The sequence below is a fragment of the Bactrocera oleae genome, chromosome 6 (genome assembly GCF_042242935.1).
Source record: "Bactrocera oleae isolate idBacOlea1 chromosome 6, idBacOlea1, whole genome shotgun sequence".
Taxonomy (NCBI): domain Eukaryota; kingdom Metazoa; phylum Arthropoda; class Insecta; order Diptera; family Tephritidae; genus Bactrocera; species Bactrocera oleae.
Window position 1 is genome coordinate 1,478,465 of NC_091540.1, and position 14,207 is coordinate 1,492,671.

The window sequence follows — 14,207 nt, forward strand, 5'->3', positions numbered from 1 at the left end:
AGAAATGTCACGAAACTTTATGATTCTTATTTAGTGATATAGTATAAAAGGATTTTTCAGAAAGTGAAATCATATTATTTGTAACATTAGTTTTTCTCATGTTCAAACAGGGACTACTATTATTATGAACTCGATATCATATGCATAAAATCGAGAAATCATTTTACGATATTACTGCACATGATATAAATTAAAGTGATGTTTAATCATACGCTGAAACATCACATGATGTCATTTGATATTAAACTATATTTTTTTTTATATGGTGTTACTTATCTTGCTATAGTTATATTTTGCCAGACTTGGATGATAATGCATCATCTGAAATCATACGATATTACGACATATGAGATATATAATCATATAAGACCTCACATACATAGTAATTATATCTTATGTAGGAATACGTCTTCTAACACCCAATCACTTGGGAACGTATCAAATCACAACAAATAAAGATAAAATAATATAAATATTCATCCCTTGATGTCAAAGCACTCGAACCAGACATAACATCGGATGCTTATATAGAAAATATAAATCATAGCAATCATTCTTACGTCATTTCAACAAATAATTACTATATACGTACTAAATGTCACTTCCAAAAAGTCACATCATACGAATATCACATAAGAAGAGGTTCATTAGTTTCAATCAACATGTTTTTAGTATTCATTCTTGGATAATATTCGACCGAATAGACTCAGACTCACGTATGAAACGACTTGGCGCATTTTACGTCGAGATCTTAAATTTAAAGCTTACAAAATATACCTGTGCAAAAACTGAAGCTGCTGGGTTTTCCCGAGCGACATCGCTTCACTCCATGGGCTTTTGAGATCCGACGTTTTTGAGCCAAATTTTGTTCAGCGATGATAACCATTGAAAAGATTCAGGAGCTGCCATTTTATTCAAAAAAAAACAGCGGTTTGGTGTGGTTTGTGGGCTGGTGAATTTATCGGCCAAATTTTTCTTCAAAACTGATGTTATCGCGACGGTTATCGCGCCATGAAAACCGACTATTTGATGCATTAAATTGAAGCTCGTGATCTCGGGACTTGGTTTCGACAAGACGGAGCCACTTCCCACACATCGCATCAATCAATGGATTTATTGAGAGAACACTTTGGTGAGCAGATAATTTCACGTTTTGGGCCGGTCAATTGACCACCAAAATCGTGTGAAATCACACCGTTAGACTTTTTCCTGTGGGGATATGTAAAGTCTAAAGTCTATGCGGACAATCCCGCTTCGATTTAGGCCTTGGAACAAAATATCAGGCAGTTATCAGTCGAAATGCTCGAAAGAGTCATCACGGCCAATATTTGAAAGAGATAATCTTCAAAACCTTGAAATTGATCTTATTAATATGGATATATAAGCCTCACTTATAGAACAACGAAAAGTCAGGAGGAGTAAAATCACATTTAGTTTAGTCGATCCTAATCCAAAACAATGCAATGAGTATAAGGGCATCCACCGACGCAACATCAAAACAACAACAATAATTGGATAATAAACCTGTTAAAATCGCAAATATTACAACAGCAAAATCGACAAAAGTCAAGATTATAGAACATTAAGCGTTGAAAAGCAGTTATTAGTCGCTTCAGACTATTCAAACTCCGCCTAAATTCATTAAGGCTGACGACGCCAAAATGTGTTAAAAATCCACAAAAAATTCAAAGTGAACCCTTTTAGCGTGTCATAAAAAATTATACAAGTAGTTCAAGCATAAATCGTGTGTTATTTATGCTTTCAACCCCTAATTTGTTAGTGACAAGTAAAAAAGAGAGCGCAAAAATAAGAAATAAAATTTTATTTAAAAAAACTAAGAAAAGCAAATGATTTGGGGCTTCTTCTCGGGCAACGCAGCTTCAAAAAACTGTACATCGTTAAGAGCGTTCCGTGTAGATCACGCTCAACCCCGCGCATGCTGGCTCCCTTTCCCACACATTGCCCTTTTATTTTCGAACGTGCTCGCTCAATACGTAACCTGTTATTTTGATTTCTTGCTTTCAATGCTCTGCTACCCATTTTTTGTGTTGTTTTCTCGATTACGTGTTGTTTCACTTGTTTTTGTTTATTTTTAGTTTCGAGTTTTTTTTGCCTCGCTTCACTTTTATGTCATTTACGTGCCTGTCGGCGATTTCTCTCCTGCCATGCCTTTAACTTTGCAAGGCTTCTTTGCAGCGAATCCTTTTTCTGACTTGCCACATTCATAAATTTCGCTTAATTTCGAAACAGGTTTGACATTCTTGAAGGCATGCTCGTACAATTGGTAGAAAAAGTGAATTTCAATACAACAAAAACATAAGCAGTGAAATTTCTGCAATATTGCCTTCTAGTCAGTATTATTGTACATGTGTAGGTAGAGTAGGAGCATAAGAAATCGCAATGAGGCTTAATGGGTTAGCCTGATTTACGGTCAATTTGATATGACCGGCAGCATGCTAATACACTGAGAGAAATAAGAAGTAAATAATTTCATATATTCATAAAAAAGGCAAGGGAGGAGAATATAAGAGATTATACTGATGACATACTGATCTCAAACACGTTTCTGTTAAAAATTATTATAGAAAATATCGAGTTGGGTTAGGTAAAAGAGGTGCAAAGAACGAAAAGTAAGGTTAGGTTCGTTGGCAGAAATCTACAGCTAATCTAAGCGTTTAGGCCAAGCGTTACCACTTAAAAGATGAAAGAAAAGAAAAACAGAAGATGAAAAATTATGATTAGGTTCAATCAAGTCAATGTACTACTGTGATCAAAAAGTTTGGTGAATTTGTTTATAAAATGTGGTAAATTTTTTTTTTTTCTTTCAAATCAATTTTATTCCCTTCAAAGCTTTTTCCAGTCCTCGAAATCATCGGAGTAGTCTTTCTTCTGTATAGCCTTTAGGACCTTCTTAGATTCGGTATTTAACTTTTCAATCGTGTCAAAAACGGCATTCCAGCATTGGCTTTTTGAATTTGCTGAATAGCCAGAAGTCGCATGGAGCCAAATCAGGTCAATACGGGCGCGAAGAACCTTTCGTCTATTCGTCGCGTGGTTTTGTAAGTTTAATTTCTTAGGAATCCCTGGTATAGGTATTGGGTATTACAGAAAATAATTTCATTACAATCTTAAAACTTTTGGATTTGGAAATCGTTACAGGCCTTTTATATACATAAATATGTATACTATGGCAATTTGAGAATTAAAATAAAGATTTTTGTAAATCAGAGACTTTATAAAACTTTCGAAGCGTTAGTTCCTGTACTCGGTATTCCATACTTCAAACTTAATCCTCGTTAAAAGAAAATCGGGTTCTGAGCCGAAGATCACTAACGCGGAAAAGTTGATACATTTTTTACCAGTGTACGCCAATGAGTTAGTGCAACATCTAAAATTCCAGCCAAAACCAAAATATACCAGAAATTAAAATAAATATTAAATAAACAACAACTACAACGAAAATGCCATGAAGAAACACTTGTGCTGCCATGATGGGTAAAAACAGCTAAACGGCAACATATGGTAGAGATATTAATTTACACAACAAAAAGTGAAAAAGAAGCACAACAAAACATAAAGCCCAACAACAACAATAGCGACGCTAACAGCAGATCGCTAAAAATAAATACAAGTAAATAAGAAGACAAAACGGTTGAAGAGCAGCGCAGAGTAAGGATCGCGCATAGCTGTACCGCAGCAGCAAGAGCAGCATTAAAGGATCAAATTAAGAAGGACCACAACAAAAGACACAGGCAATTTGATTTAATAGCGAGAAAAAGACGTTCCCACGCTACGAAACAACCTCAACATGGTTGAGAAGACACAACTGACTCATCATCAAGCACGGCAGCAGGAGCAGCAGCCTCACTTTTTCCCAGCAGCAGGATAATAATAGTGGCAAGTCACGTAAAATACGTTGGCGTGTCAGCAAGTAGGACACGTTTGCAACGGTCAGCACGAGGTGCACAAAATAGAAAAATAGAAAAACAAAAATTGAGCAAAATAAAAAAAATATTTTTTTTTCTGTTTATCTCAACACAACAAAGCATGCGAAAAGTTTCTCACGCTCGTGCTCAACGTATTTTCGCAAAGGACCTGCCTGCAGGTATCTTACAAAACACTAACGATCCTTAATTTTTCTTATTTGCTGATCCTTGTGAGAGCACACGTGTGCGCTGAGACGCTGATTGTTAAAGTATCCCATTGCACTAAGAGCAACAGCAGCAATAACAACGCCAACATAACTGCTACGTGTACAGTGTTATTTGATGCTTGGGAATTTTTCTTGGCGCGCACCTGCCGCTCGTACGGGCGCGCTGATTGGCTGAGATGCTGCGCATACGCACAGGCGCTCTCATTGCTTACACCTCAGAAAAGGCTGTGGTTGAAAAGAAACTATAAGAAGCGGTGCAAGAGCGTGCAGAGCAGACATTCACGTTTGAGCAACGCATGTGGCAACAACTAGTAGCAATATCTTTCCAAGCAAGCAAAGAAGTAGCCAAGAGCTGAAAGCAAGAAGCCCAAAATTATATAAATTCTGATTTTTTGAAGTGAAATCTTTAACATTACAACAACAACTCAAGCAACAAACAATATGTCTGCAGCAATCAACAACATGTCAATGCAATATGACTGCAACAACAACAGCAATAAACATAACAACAGTTACATTGCCGCAACAAATCAAACACTTCTGCAGCAGAGCAGCTTACAACACACTTCACTCCTGCAACACTGGTCCACCATACAGCAAAAATCCAAAGTATCACCCTCGCGTCGCATCAAGAACCTGCTGAAACCGCTATTGGGACGCGTCTTCAAGTCGCGCACGAAAAGCCAACAGAAACGCAACTCTTACATCGCTGCCTCGCCGAATGGCGAACGCGATGCCGATTTCGAGTGGCTCGCCAACGAGATGGACAATCGTGCCAATGAAGATCTCGAGCAGCGGCTTGTCGAGGAGATGCACATGTGCGAGGATGGCGCGGCTATCGTTGTCTACAACGCAGACGGCACGCCTCGCCTGCAGACAGTGGAGAAGGATGAATTCTATGTGCCCGTGCATTTTGCGCGCACCAATGCCGGCACCTTCTTCTGGACCTCGCTGCAACGTCAGACCATCGAACCGTACAATATTCAGTGGAACTTTATGGATCGTTGGGGGCAAGCATAGGCCGCTTTGCTGATGTTGTAATAATTTAAGCTGAGACACTGAAGTTGTAGGATATTGAAATTACGTTCGGGTTTAATGCAGAAAAGGGATTTTCAACGGCTACCGGCGTCTGCCAAGCGGCACTCGCGCGCACGCTGCAAGCAGCAAGGTTTGGTCACTGCGACCTTGTGGAAAGCACGCGTAGACGGGAAATTTTGGCATCAAATGGGCATTAGTAAGCGCTGGAGTAGCGGTTGTAACGCAAGAATAGACAGTGAGAAATTGTAAAAATGCTGTTAGGAAATACAGCTGCTTTTCGCAAGAAAAATAGCGAGCTATTTTCTGTATGCATTTGTTAGGAAATTGAAAGAAGTAATTTTGTTAATTTTTTGTTAAGGAAAAAAATTATTAAAAGTTTTATATGAGTAGAGCTCCTGTTTTTGTACAAAATAAAGGCTGAGGAACAATCAAGTATTAAAACTTGAAGAATATTTGCATTTTTATGGCTAAAAATTATTAAAATATTAAGTTTACTTATTTCTCAAAAATTATGCAATTAAAAAAATTTAATAAAAAATATTTAAAAAAAAAACTAAAATTTACTCTCTATTCATTTATTATGTATTGGGATAATTAGAATTTTGAAATGAGGATTAGTGAGTTTTCATAAACGTACATATATATACAGTATGTATATTTCAACTGCTCGGTTGCTGCAGTCGCAACTTCGGTAATAATATTCAAAAAACAAGTCACAAATAATTAAACTATTTTCAGCAAAAAAATTACAAAATCTAAAAGACTTTTTCTCTCATTATTATTTTTTTTTTACTTACAATATTTAATAATATTATTTTTTTTATGACAGTTAAGCCAGAATAGTAGCCTCAAAATTAGTTTTTCTTAATAGTTCAGACCCAAAAGATTACAATTCAAATATTTATAAATATATTTATTACCTTAATATATTAAAAAAAATAACATGTTTTGGATTTTTCATTTTTTTTTTTTACAATATATATGTTAAACAGTTTTAGTTTTCAAACAAATAGTACAAATTTATTTAAATACTAAAACTAAATTTATTTAATTTAAGAAAAATTAGTTGACTTGTAGTACCAACTTAAGTAATAAGGTAAACCATCATAATATGATATAAATGAGATAAATTTAAAATAAAATTAATTTAAAATAAAATTAATTTATTAAGTAATACATAAAAAAATCTTTGTGTTCGAAGTTTAAAACCTAGAAAAAATTGGATATATTTAAAACCATACCACTAAAACAAAAATTTTGAATTATAGAATGACTCCAAAAAGCTGAACCTCTTATTTGTTTTGTTAGCCTAAAAAATAAAATAAAAAAATTAAATAACAAAAATAATAAATAAATTTAAATCAAAAACTGAAAACATAATAATAAATATATATAGATATTTTTGTTTTTTATATATACAAAAATTATTTATCAAATACAAATTTTAATATTGTTATTATATAAAAGACCTCACTGACAACTTATGCTGACAATACTACATAATATATTTTCACTAAATTTTTAATTCTAAAAAAATACTTTAAACAATGTTTAATTTGTTAATTAGACACAGAAAAATCAGAAGCGATTAAATATGAACAATTCTAATAATTTCATTATTATCTTCTCAAACGTAATTAGTTAAATTAATATTAAATTAATAACAGCAAACATTTTTTAATAATCAAAATATATTCTTTTAAATTTAATTTTATTTCGAATTTTGAAAAATTATGATTAAAAAACTAATTCTTCAAAACGCGTATTACCTTTTCATGCGCTTTCTGCATAACTGGAAATATTGTTTGCTAAAACCACACATATTTTACAATGAAATTCCATGCTGCCTCATTTTAACGCAATTTTTTTATGACCGGCTCAAATGATTTTTGTTATGGCGAATTCAAATTTTTATGACTTCATTTGCAACAGCTTTTTTGCGAGTCTATTATTACACATGCACACAAGTGTACGTAAATACCATATGTATAATATGTTTGCAAAATTTTAAAGCTTGCCATAAATACTTAGCTAGATATATTTATGGATACTATACTACACATATCTGTATACAAGTATGTATGTATATGGCTGGGTATATGTATATATGAATACGAGCCACACTTGCAGACGAAGCTCCACAATTTTTGTATGATATCGAGTTTCATTAATGGCTACAATGTAGAAGCAGATTTATTGAAAAAGTTTAAAAGAATTGGGCATATGAATGTATAGTTATAACGACAAATATTGTGGCACATAAATTATATGATTCTTGACTGAGTCATGAATTCATGAAATAAAATTGTTAAGCACATAACAAATTAAAAGTTACAGAAAAGTTTTTGAAGAGAATTTTTTTAATTTTGTGGTAAAATTAATTAATTCATTCATTATGTATGTAATTAAAAGTTCACTTCAAAATCGTAGCTTTTCGAAATCTACATTATTTTCGAGTACGTTTGTAAAGTTTTTATATCCTATCGAATATGGAGATGAGGCTTAGAGGCGATAGACAAGGAAATATTAAGATTAACCTATATCTCCGAACGAACTTGTAAAAGAGTATCAGGAGCTTGGTTTGCTAACCTATAAAATCATAACATATCAAATATAAATAATTAGCAACTTTTTCGGAAGATAAAATGATTCCCCATAGAGGAACAAAATCTAAATTTTCCAGGGTTAACTCACTACAACATAAAGTTTCCTAAAACTCAATACCTAAATAAGAGGTGACAGAATTAGTACGCAGCAAGAAGATATCACTGAATCAAACAAATATTTTAAAGACCCTGAGAAAACTATATAGAACGTTTTTTTGTAAGATAACTCCAAGGCGATCACTGAAATTTAAAAAATGCAGACAAAAAAATTAACGAATAACTTAACATCGTGTAAGGTGTTTACAAATAGTAGATAAATACTGATAAATAAAAAAGTCGTTTAAATGCTTTTGTTTTCTTTTAAATTTTTTATTTAGTTTTTTTTTTCAATTTCATTACAAAGTTTATATGTATTTTTTACATACATATTGAAGTTTCTTTTCATAAAATAATTACAATAATTATTTAAGCTTAAAAATTAAAATAAATTTTAAACGCATGTTGCACTCACAAATTTATGCATAACATAATGGAAGACTTTCGAAGATTTTGTTGTCATACATAAAGTTTGTGTTGAAATGCGATTAGGTAAAAAATTGTTTTCGAGAATAACTTAAAACTAAGCAAAATAAAAATATTAAAGCACAAAGTTGTTTTGTTGTTCTTAAATTAATTAAAGCTTTAGAACGCGCACAAATACAAAAAACACAAGCACACAATTTTATATAGAAGATATATATATTTTTTCAATTCATATTAAAATTATTATTATTAAACATACACACGCACGCATACAAACAAATCGAAAACAAAAACAAATTAATTATATAATATTGCACTGATCCACAGGATATAAGACAGCACGGGCGGCAGTAGCGCGGCATTTTTCAATACTTATGCTGACACGCGCTCTAGAAGGCGCGAAGAGTCGATGAATGCTGCCGATGTTTTGCAAAAGCGCTTTGTTTCAAGTTGTATAGTTGGCACTCTCAGGACTCTAACTTCCTTGCGCTCACTTTTATATTATTTGTTTGTTGTTTTTGTTGGATAAGCTGCTTAATCCTTCATTTTGCTCGCTACAACTAAACACTCGAGGAGTTGTTAAAGCTTTCTACGCAAATAAGCTCCATGAGCTTTAAAGCTTTGCACCAGTGTTGAGTACGAAAACGGCAGGAGCTTCGTTGATGTCCTTGCGATACACACATACATACACATTTGTATGTATTCGTCCGCCAAAATTCCACAGCCCACAGCGCACACCTTTGACGCAGAGCGGGGGCGCACGCGCGCGCTCACACCACACTACTGGAGCGCGCTGGTCAGCGAACGCGACACGTCTGAGGTCGCGTCAACTCGCGTTGTTCATTTCGTACTGATCGCGTCGTGTGCGTGGCAGCGAAATTTAAATGGTTTTCGGAATGCGATAAAATGCGCGGACCCGGTCCATGTGAATGTGCATACATAGGAATAGTGTATGTATGTATGCATGAATAAATAAATGATAAATATACACACATACACATAAAGATAATGCATATAGGCGGTATATGTATATGTACATACATATGTATGTGTGAGGGTGTGCAGACACATAAAACGGCAATCAAAGCGCTCACCAAACACCAACACCGCCGCCAACTTCAGCGGAGAAGCAATCATTAAAAACACACAACAACAACACGAACAACGATTCATAAAAAATACAAAAAAAGCAAAAAAAAGACATATATGACGATAACACACGCATTCCCGCGAACACGCGAGAATCACATCAAACAAACAAATAAGAATTCTGAAGAAAGCAATAGGATTGACTGCCTTGTCGTTTAACTGCCTGTCTAGCAAGCGCGAACGTTTCATATGTATGATATAGGTATACACACATATACAGGGTGCACATAAGCGTGTTTATCAGCAAGCGATAAAATAAAAAACTTAAACAACAACATAAAAAAACATCATACAACGGCTCCTCGTCAAAAATGATGACGATGCTGTAAGAAAGTACAAACAAACAAAAACAACAAAAATACATATACAGAGATAAAACTCGGCTTTCAATAGTGGACCCATTCATATGCCTCATTCGTTCGTGGGGCCGCAATGCCAACGACTTAAGTATATATGTATGACCATACATACACACAAATATACTTACTTATGACATATATATATATATATTTATATGTATATTCTATATTAGCTGTGCCTTAAAAGGGGGAAGTGTGTAAGCGCTTGCCAGAAGTCAACAACACAGGGGGTATATAGCTATATGGGGGCTTACAAATGCATATACGCTTACATGCACAAAAATGTTATGCACATACATATATACACTTAAGTAAAAAAAATATCTGTATGTTCACAAACAGAATTTGAGCCCGGTTCTAGTCTCCTCGCTGCCTGATAGCAATTCTGTTTGTGTATGATTGTATGTACTTATATACTATACCTATAACTTACCCAAGTCACTTTGGTATGTAGTCTTAGTAATGCAATTCGGTAAAAGTGCATTTCAAGCTATTCAACGCTCTTATTGAGCATATGTATGTTGGTGTGTTGTAATGCAACACCTCCTTTGAGCATTTAAAGGCAATTCAGCTGTAAAAAATGCAATTCAGTTGCAAAAAAAAGCAAATCAGCGACAAAAAAATGCAATTAAGTTAGAAAAAAAGCAATTCAGCCGCAATAAAACTTAATTCAGCTACAATAAAATGCAATTCAGCTAAAAAATTAATTAACCAAAAGTAATTAATATTCGTTTAACGCAAGTTTTCACTTGAGTATAACCAATTTTGAAAATTATAATGGAAAGTGTACATTTTTAAGCTCTGTATTAAGCTATGCAGTAAACTAAATGCACATAATAAGTTATGGTTAAGACTCTTTTAAATATACGGAGCAATAAAGTAGTCTTATAGGTATCTGAAAACAATGAAAATATAACATTTAGAAAATATAACAAATATTTACTATTATATATTTTTAACTTGCCAAATCAATTAGTAATTTTGATAAAATTATTAATTTTAATAAAAAATCAATTAAATCACTTTATATTTGTAACTATTCAGCAGATTATATTTAAGAAAAGAGTAACAGTAGATAGCACAAATGTTATTCTATATCTATTCACTTATATTAATTCCATTCAGCTTCTAAAAATATTAATTCAGCTAACGAAAATATTAAATATGCACTTAATTTTTTGAACAAGTAATTTCCGAAGTCATTCAGGTCGTTAAATATCAAACTAATGAGAATAAATAAATGATTTTGAAACTATTCAGCTCAAAAAAGTCCAGCTAAAGAGAATAAAACATGGGTTTAAGTTGTAAATTGTTTCAAATAAAAATTTAACTTATACCATGCTATTCAGCAGGAATATTTAAATAATAATAAATAGTAGTATAAATAGTATATTAATTCAGCATTTATTAAATGCTTACAAAATTACAACCAGAAAGCTATTATTAATACCTAAACCCCTGGCATATGGTACTAAAATTTATCCCTTTTATAATGGGAAAATAAATTTTTTTATTCAATTCAGCAATTTTATAGGGAGCTGAATTAACAAAGCGTAATACAAGTGGCTATTATAATGAGTTTTAAAACAATGTACTGTAGATTGTATTTTAAAACTCGAAAGCAGCCATATATTATATATGTTCGAAATTATACTTTTTGTAATTTTAATTATAAACGAGACATTTTTGGGCTCTTAATTTACATTTCAATCATTTTAATGTATTTAAATAAGAAATTTTAATTATACATATACATATTCAGCTCGGCTGAATTTGCTGTATATATTTTATATTCATATTACTTTTCATAAATTGGTAATTTGTGGAAATTAGTCAGTTCAGTTTATAGGTGTAATATTTTAGTCATAAGTCGTAGTCATGACAAGCTTATAGTTGTAATAAAGCAATATAAGATTTGTAAGCAAGTCAAATATATAATGTTTGAGCGCAGTTGAATACTGTTAAAGACTAAGAAAACTAAAGTAAATGTAAGAAACTGCAAATTTTTAGCTAAGAAATAGTTTTTACCACTCTTTACCACTGTTGCGACTACTATTCTAATTTGAAATATTCCTGGTACTTACTGGGGATTTTTTTACAATTTTTTTCATATCTCTCTCACATCTCCAGTTAAAGGTCGTTGAAATTGAAATGTTACACATATTACAATGAGCACTCCATGACTTTTGTTTAATATAAATTGTTTGTATTTTGCAATTCAGTGTTTAACGAATATTAATATATAGAACAACAAAGGTCCGCTTCAATAATGAAGGTATGTGAAAAAATTTTTAAAATTGTTAGTAAAACTAATTTTTTTCAACCATCTTCCACCCACATTTTCAGTTTATCAGAGTGATATTTTCAATCAGCTGCTGGTTAGCGTTAGTCACAGGCATTAACGATATGAAATCACAGAGTTTTAAATGTATCTTTGACCCAGATAAAACTATTACCAAAATAATACCGGGTCATCTTGTTATACAACATGAAAATGAGTATGGAAATAAGTATAGGACAACACTACAACCAGCTGACTGTTTTATAAATGTGACGAAAAATTCGATTATCAATAAAAGTGTTGACGAAATAAGCGGAGAGCTTGAAATACAGAATTTGCAGAGAGCCGAAGACCCACTAATTGGCATAGACTACAATGAATATTTAGAAACAAGTACAGGAAATAAAATAGACAACTCAAGCGAGGGAGAAGGTCTACGAAAAAGAAGACTGAAGCGCGTGATTAACACAGAAGATGGCACTGAGATAGAAATCTATTATAGATCTATAGATGAAGATAAACAACTTAAAAAGCAACCGTTTAAAATAATTACGAAAATAGTTAACTCGAAGAAAACAACAGATACAACGCCAAGCACAAATAAGACAAAAAAAGACATACTAAATTTGCGAAAACAGGCCGTTTATCAGAGGTCTATTAACGAGGACAAGTTATTCAAAACAAAAAATTATACTAAAATGACGAAAAGGTTGAAATCAAAACACATAAGTGGGGCCTTGACAAAAAGTTCGGAAAATCAAGTGAAAAATGACTTTTGCAATAGTGAACGCTTTGGCGGGGAAAGCTCAAAAAGTGAAAGTTGTTTTAGCAAAAGCTTGTTTGGTGAAAGTTACGATCTAGAAGCAAGTAGTAGTATTGCAACTAGAAATGATATATCGGATATAGCTTTAATTGAGTCTGATAAAACTCCGAGTACGGCAGTCTTGGAAAGACATAAGATCGAAATTAAAGAATCAATAGCAAATAATATGTTGGAGCACACGCATCCAGTTTATAGTGAGATATCTAAAGCATCTACTGAAATCTCCGATTACAAATCAAAGCGTTCGTCATTTGATAAAATTAGCGCTAATAATTTGTTAGAAAATATTTTGTTTAATTCAAGGTTTATTTATGCTTGATATATATGTTAGTTATAAAAATAAAAATATCCGATTATTGGGATATTTTTTTTTTATTAAAAATATAAATATTATTATATGAAAAGCAAAAAATATTTTTTTAGTCCCAAGCATATATGTAAATAAAAATTAGAAAAAGAAATTGTTTCACAATTTACAGTTCTTCGCGTTGCATACTTCGTGTTCTACCTTTTTGGTTATCTTTTGAAAATAAAAACTTATTTTTAATAAAATATCAACATAGTTTAGCTCTTTTTGTCTTATTTATATTGAATTGCTTTTAATTATAGTGTTTTAATCCAAATCCAATCCAGTCCAAGTTTTAATTTGAAAAATATTTATTAATTTGTTACTACAATTTATGATATATATATATATATATATATATATATATATTTATAAAATTTTCGCAATTTGAATTCCCAAACTTCTTGCACTTCAATTTTTATTACATATTCAATTTAAAAATAAAATTTTCAATTTTTAATTCAATGATGTTGGATAAAATATAACATTAAACTCACTATACTTCGTTCACTGAAACGCCCAAAAGAATTATTATTTAACTCAATTCATTTATAATTACGAAATCGTTTACTAATTTAATAAATCACAATTTAACACATCGAAGGAAGCAGAAATGACCACTATAAATAACTGTCAAACGAGTGGGGATAAAGAAATGCAAATTGTCATTGAAACTCATCATAAAACTCTGTATATACAAATAGCAAACAAAGAAAATTATTTTAAATTTGGCAAAAAAATTTGTATTTAAATAATATTATTTAAAATATTTAAAGAAACTATCGCTTATTCTCGATACTTAAGTGCCTAAGCGCTCACCTCTCTGTGTTTGAGCGTACTTGTATGTTTATCGATAACCAACAGCTGTTTATAAACATATTATTCCTACTGTTTACCACACCCCCCATTCTTTGCACATTCAGCTTTTGG

At 32.2% G+C, this 14,207-nt stretch overlaps 2 protein-coding genes across 2 annotated transcripts; both read left to right on the forward strand.

Moving 5' to 3' along the window:
- Positions 1–4,441: 4,441 nt before the first annotated feature.
- Positions 4,442–5,653, forward strand: Ocho (ocho). The gene has a single exon (XM_014244516.3). It carries the CDS (start codon positions 4,595–4,597, stop codon positions 5,171–5,173), a length of 579 nt encoding a protein of 192 aa, XP_014099991.2. The 5' UTR covers positions 4,442–4,594; the 3' UTR covers positions 5,174–5,653.
- Positions 5,654–12,177: 6,524 nt separating this feature from the next.
- Positions 12,178–13,479, forward strand: LOC118680110 (uncharacterized). The gene has a single exon (XM_070111420.1). It carries the CDS (start codon positions 12,234–12,236, stop codon positions 13,248–13,250), a length of 1,017 nt encoding a protein of 338 aa, XP_069967521.1. The 5' UTR covers positions 12,178–12,233; the 3' UTR covers positions 13,251–13,479.
- The last annotated feature ends 728 nt before the right edge of the window (positions 13,480–14,207 follow it).